The sequence below is a fragment of the Oxyura jamaicensis genome, chromosome 1 (assembly GCF_011077185.1).
Source record: "Oxyura jamaicensis isolate SHBP4307 breed ruddy duck chromosome 1, BPBGC_Ojam_1.0, whole genome shotgun sequence".
Taxonomy (NCBI): Eukaryota; Metazoa; Chordata; class Aves; order Anseriformes; family Anatidae; genus Oxyura; species Oxyura jamaicensis.
In genome coordinates, this window is record NC_048893.1 from 143,738,597 (window position 1) to 143,744,516 (window position 5,920).

At 49.4% G+C, this 5,920-nt stretch overlaps 1 protein-coding gene across 1 annotated transcript in view; it reads left to right on the forward strand.

Annotated features, from left to right (window-relative positions):
• ING1 (inhibitor of growth family member 1) overlaps positions 1-3,847 on the forward strand; it is a 5,288-nt gene extending 1,441 nt beyond the window's left edge. Inside the window, exon 2 of the mRNA XM_035318142.1 lies at positions 2,210-3,847. Coding sequence (XP_035174033.1) covers positions 2,210-2,913 — 704 coding nt within the window. The 3' untranslated portion in view covers positions 2,914-3,847. The remainder of the gene's footprint in view (positions 1-2,209) is intronic.
• The last annotated feature ends 2,073 nt before the right edge of the window (positions 3,848-5,920 follow it).

A 5,920-nucleotide genomic window follows, 5' to 3' on the forward strand; every position in this document is an offset into this window, starting at 1 on the left:
GTGTGTGGTGTGCGTGGTGTGTGTACGCGGGGGGGGGCATACGGCCGGCCGTACGGATGTGCCCAGCGCCCAGCTGCCTCCCTGCCGGGCCGAGGGAAGGGGCAGGGGCAGGGCCGGCCGGCCGGCGCGGGGCCCGGGGCAGCTTTGTGGCAGCTTTGTCACTCGCTGTCCGCTGGGGAGGGCGAGGGGGAAGGGGGAGGGGAGGGCTCTCCCCGGCGCCGCTGACAGCCGGGCAGGGAGGGGACGACCGGAGCCCCCTTCCCGCCCTCGGCGTCCGAGGCTGCCTTCGGGGGGGAAAAAACGGGCCGGGGGAAAACTTCCGCGGGCGGGGAGGCGGCGATGGCGGGGCAGGGCGGGCTGAGACACGCCGCCTCTCGCGCGCTCCCGCGCCGCGCGGCCAGCGGGCGCCTCCGCGCTGTGCGGGGCGCTCGGCGTCGGCGCGGCTTTTATAACCGCTCCTCGTTAGCATAGCGCCGCTCGCCACGCCCCCGGGCCGCGCTGATAGGGCGACGCCGTCCCCGCGGGGCGGGGGAGGCCCGCCTCCGCTCGCCGATTGGCCCGGAGGGCCGGCCGTTCCGCCCGGCGCCCCGCCCCCCCCCCCCGTGACGTTTCGAGAAGCAACTTTTCGGTGGCGTTGATTTGAATATCTCGGCCTGCCCCGGCCGCCGGGCGCTGATTGGCTGCGGCGCCGGCAGCGGGCGGGCCAACCTTGGCCTCCCCTTTTTCACTCTTCCGTCTCCGATTGGACGGCCCAAGGGGGCGGGGCTCTGCCCGTCGCCGCCTCTGATAGGCGCTACCCCGCGCGGAGCCCCGCCCTTTCCCCGCGCCCCTCCTCCCCCGCCTCGGCCGTTGCGGTGCCAACCGGGGGCCCGCCGCCGGCTTCCGGCCGGAGAACAATAGCCGCTGCGTCACTTCCGGGGCGCGGCCGGTTGCTAGGCAGGGGCCGGGCCTGCCGGCGCGGCACTTCCGGGGCGCGGGGCGGGCCGTGAGGAGCCGCGTTAATAAAGCTCTCTCCCAGTCAATAAGTAATACACCAGTTAATAGCGCTCCCGTCGTTACTGCGGGCGGGTGGGGCGGGCTGGGGGCTGCAGGCGGCGTCCCCCTGGCTGATACCGCGTCCCGATCTAAGCCCCGAGACAGCAGTGGCTGCGTGTCCGAGGGGGTGAGGGACGAGGAGGGTATTTATGGGGAAAATCCTTAATTTCGCGTGTTCCTGAGGGGTTATGTGGACGGGCGGAGCGTACTGCGTGCTGAGTGTCACCGAGTACCACAGCAAAACTCAAACACTTCTGCATGGAATAAGTTCATAAAAGTCGTCGTGAAACTTCAAACACTTGTGGAATGTTCCTCCTTTCAAAGCCTTTACACAGGCCTTCGGGTGTGATCCACGGTCCAACAGACTTTCAGTGTTAGCATTTTAAATCAACAGGAAGCTTTATCTGTTCCCTTTGTCATAAATCATCTTTAATGTTGCTCCTTAATTTTTACTCCTTCGTTGCAGTAAACATTTAATGAAAAACTACACACAAAGTAAGTAACGGCTATTTTACAGCACCTACAGGGAGAAAATAATCCCCACGTCTCCGATACTGTAATGGTAACTCCGCACTCACAAGGTTTTAATTGGCCTCGTTTTCGGCAGCCACTCAGCAGTATCGGATGAAACTCACCTGAATCTAGGGTCTAGCCCTGTGCGTTTGAAGTTCTTCTGCATCAGCTGTCAGGCATGATAACGATTATTAAGTACTTTGTTGTCTGATTCCTGCACTGGTTTGTGATTTCTTCTTCTCCGACCCTCCGTTGTTCACCACAAGCATTAACCGTATTGTACAGAAAGTGTCCTAGAAACCAATCTATTAATTCCCCCTGTAATTCTACAGTTGATGCTGGAACTTGTGGTGGTCTGTGTATTTTCTGTTCCTTTTAATTACCGATAAAGGGAAGAGCTGTCACCATGCGTGAGATTATATTTAGTCTCTCTTTTTTTTTCTAAATCAGCACTTGCATTCTGTTCCTGAGGGACCTACTGGGACAAAAATATTCCACTGGAGTCATGAGCCACTTGTCAGATTTCAGCTTCAGGGAGTCTGCCTTTGATCAGCTCCGTGCGCTACAAAAAGGTGTTGCTGTGTGGAAGGAAAAATGCGGGAAGGCTTTCCTTCACCGTCCTCTGCCTGAAATACTTACAGTTCTTGTTTCTTCCTTGCAGAGATTCTGAAGGACCTGGATGATTACTACGAAAAATTTAAACGAGAGACTGATGCTGTGCAGAAGAGAAGAATGTTGCACTGCATACAGAGAGCATTGATTCGGAGTCAGGAGCTGGGCGACGAGAAGATCCAAATCGTCAGTCAGATGGTAGAGCTTGTTGAGAACAGAACCAGGCAAGTGGACAGCCACGTGGAACTGTTTGAGACGTGCCAAGAGACTAACGACACCACTGGGAACAGCGGGAAAGCCAGCCAAGATAAGTCAAAGAACGAGACAATCGCCCAGGCTGAGAAGCCCAACAATAAGAGGTCAAGGAGGCAAAGGAATAACGAGAATCGAGAAAATGCTTCAAATAATCATGATCACGATGACATCACCTCAGGAACTCCAAAGGAGAAGAAAGCAAAGACATCCAAGAAGAAGAAGCGATCCAAGGCTAAGGCGGAGAGGGAAGCTTCTCCTCCAGACCTTCCTATTGATCCCAATGAGCCAACATACTGCTTATGCAACCAAGTCTCCTATGGAGAAATGATAGGATGCGATAATGACGAGTGCCCCATCGAGTGGTTTCACTTTTCCTGTGTGGGACTCAACCATAAACCAAAGGGCAAATGGTACTGCCCCAAATGTCGAGGAGAAAATGAGAAAACTATGGACAAGGCATTGGAGAAGTCTAAAAAAGAAAGGGCCTACAACAGGTAGTTTGTAGACTTTTCACGGCAAAGAAAAATAAAACCACCAAACCAGTGTATTTATTGTCAGTGTCACCTTTGTTGAGGTGAAAGGATTGTAAAATGTATATTTTTAAAGGAGGTTTAAAACTGAACCATTCCTGTTATAGGGACGGCAATAAGAGCAATTTCTGTTTTTCATTTGGTAAGCTGTAACAAGAATATGGTCTGTGGACCAACGTATTCCAAAAGTAAAGTTATAAGAGTTTAAACCGAATATTCAGGTGGGTCTTAAAAGATAAATTAATGCTTTTTTTTTTTCTTCCCAGTGCTGGTAGCACTCTACCCATTAAAATTTTGATGACAAATATTTCCGAAATGTAATTTCTTTTTCTTTAATGAAGAATGTTATTTACATTTGAACAGAATTGTTAAATAGCTTAGCCATCTGGTTGTATCTGAATAAAGCTGCAGTACATTACAAATGTAACTTCTTTTGGTGATGAGCAGTGCGAGATCAAACAAAAGGAGGGTAAAATTTGGTTCCTGCTACAAGGTGTCAGTATAACAGTTCAATAGCAAATGTTTAAATAGGCTTAGAGGATTATTTTTAAAAGAAAAGAAAAAGTTAATGGTTAAATTTTACACAACAAATATTTTATATGCTGGCCAAGTACCACAAGGGCCATTTTAAAATAATTGAATATGTTTTATATTTAACCAGGAAGTGGTTTAGTAACGAGACTTAACATAAATGAAGCTTTATACTGTCACAGATAGTAGTGTAGCAATCCTTAATTTGTTTAAGTTGTATAAATGTACATTCTTAAGTGGAGTTGCACTTACTGTATTATACTTGGAAATGCAGCCAAATGCCATTGTGTAACCAATGCGCATTTCCTGCTGTATGTATGAAAATTGTACAGCTGTGATATTAAGAAATAAATGAAACAACTTTGACAGTTTGCTCCTGTAGCAATCATGTTTAATGATCACTCAAAGAGTTTAAAAAGGAAATTTGCCTTGAACCTTAGCAGCTCCAGCAAGCTGCTGCTAGGAAGCCTGAAACTGTTGTAGTGGTAACCAAATTGCAGTTCTGATAATGAATCTCCACAGACTGTGTGACAAATAAGCGCGTAGAAAAGCCAAAGTAGCATTTAACTTTCCATCCAGCTACACTTTTTGTGTTTGCAGTCGCTTCCAGACTTGGCCGTTTATCAAAAAATCAATAGCGTAGAGCTGGTCTCCTTCAGTTTGGTTCATGCCTTTACACGGTGGATATAAATTATTCCATGCTTGTTATCAGCAGAAAGTTCTTCTGCGTGACAGCTTTTTCAGAGCATTACTGCAGCCACTCCGGGGTGGCGTTTTCATGCTTTTTGGTCACCTCACACCCAAATCCTACAGCCGTAATGAAGGTGCGGTGCTGTAGCTTAGGTGTCCTGATCCTCCGCCACAGCTTCGTGGTGAAGTTTGGTCTGACTGTCTCGTGGCTGGAGGGGTGCCGTGCTGCTGGCCGAGCTGATCTCATCTCTTCGTCCCCCTGCGGGCTTCAGCTGTAAGTGCAGAAGGGGCTGGGAGCGGTGGTGGGAAGGCAGCAAAACACAGACAGAGAGGACACAAAATCCACCGGCACTGGGCAGGGGACTTGTAAGAGTATGGGAGGCTGGGGCTGGGAGTTGCTGGAACATAAAGCTTTCTTAAAATCCGTAATTGTCTTGTTTTGCTCCCTGGGCACTCAGATGATGCCACTGAAGTAACGCTGTTTTATTCTGATGTATTCCAGCAGCTCTTCCTGTTGGAAGTAGGAGAAACAAAGCTCTGGATCCAGTTGAAGGGACTAAGTATTTTCTAAAGGGGTACTGAAAAGCCACAAGGTAACACCACTTCACCATGCACAGATGCTCCCTGCCAGGCAGATAAACCCACAGCGACAAGCAGAAGCTGTGTTTTACTTCTGAGTAGGTACACTGTGCGTGTGTGTGTCACTACAGGCTGCCAGGTTACACCAGGTCACCTTTGCCTTGACCCAACGACCGCTCAATCATGTCTCCTGCTCCTGGCACGGTTTAGTGTTAGTCTTATCTTCTGATAACCTTCTTTTCTGCATACACACCAGTCTTCTGCATACACACCAGTCTTACCTGCTCCTCCCTCCAGCTGCTGTTACCTCTAGTCCCGATGTTTGCGGTCTATTCCGCCCCTACCGCTCTGTTGCCCCCCCAGCGGCTGCTGAGAACACGGAGACCTAGCAGGATTGTACTGGTGGAGCCCCAGTGAGACGTTATCTAGCAGCTGGTGCAGACAGTTTCACACTTCAGCCTTTTTCATGAAATGTCTGCATTGGCTCTGTGGGGCATTTTGAGCGTGAATAGCTAGAAGAAATTATTTTCACAACTCACCGTATCCTAGGCTGCAACTTTGTTTTGCTGCTTGGCCCTGACAGCTGACTGGACCTGCGCTGTACTGTTTGACAGGTCTAGTTTCAGTCTGTGAGCTTTGCTTACTTCAGTTAAACTCAAGGTACTCTGCCGTGGTGTTAAACTCTCTGTTGATGGAAGTAAAGCCATCTCGTGTTATACCCACACACTGCCAAATGCCTCATACCATGCAAATTTTGTCCTGGCTTTGGTACCTTATCTAAAATGCTGTCTTTACAAATGTAGTAATTCTATTTTTTTGTAGTTATTTGTGGTTTGTTTAATGGTCATGAGAAAATGCTATCCTTCGAGCCAATCTTCTCTGCCTCTGTGCGATAGGTGCAGCTAATTTGCAAGCTTCCTTATACTGCCCAGCAGGCTGACACAATGCTATGATTTGGGGACATCACCTGCAGCTTTGAGAGCAGATCCGAATCTCTCGATGACCGTTTCCCACTGTGACTGCCAGCAACAGGACTAAGAGGGAGGCTCTCTTCTAGGAGCTGAGCTGAGGATTCTGACTCACTTCCCACAGGCTAATAAGCATCTATCCAGTATTACAGGATGAATATAACATATAAATTTCAGCAGATGTTTGTTGAGGAAGTCATAGCAGCA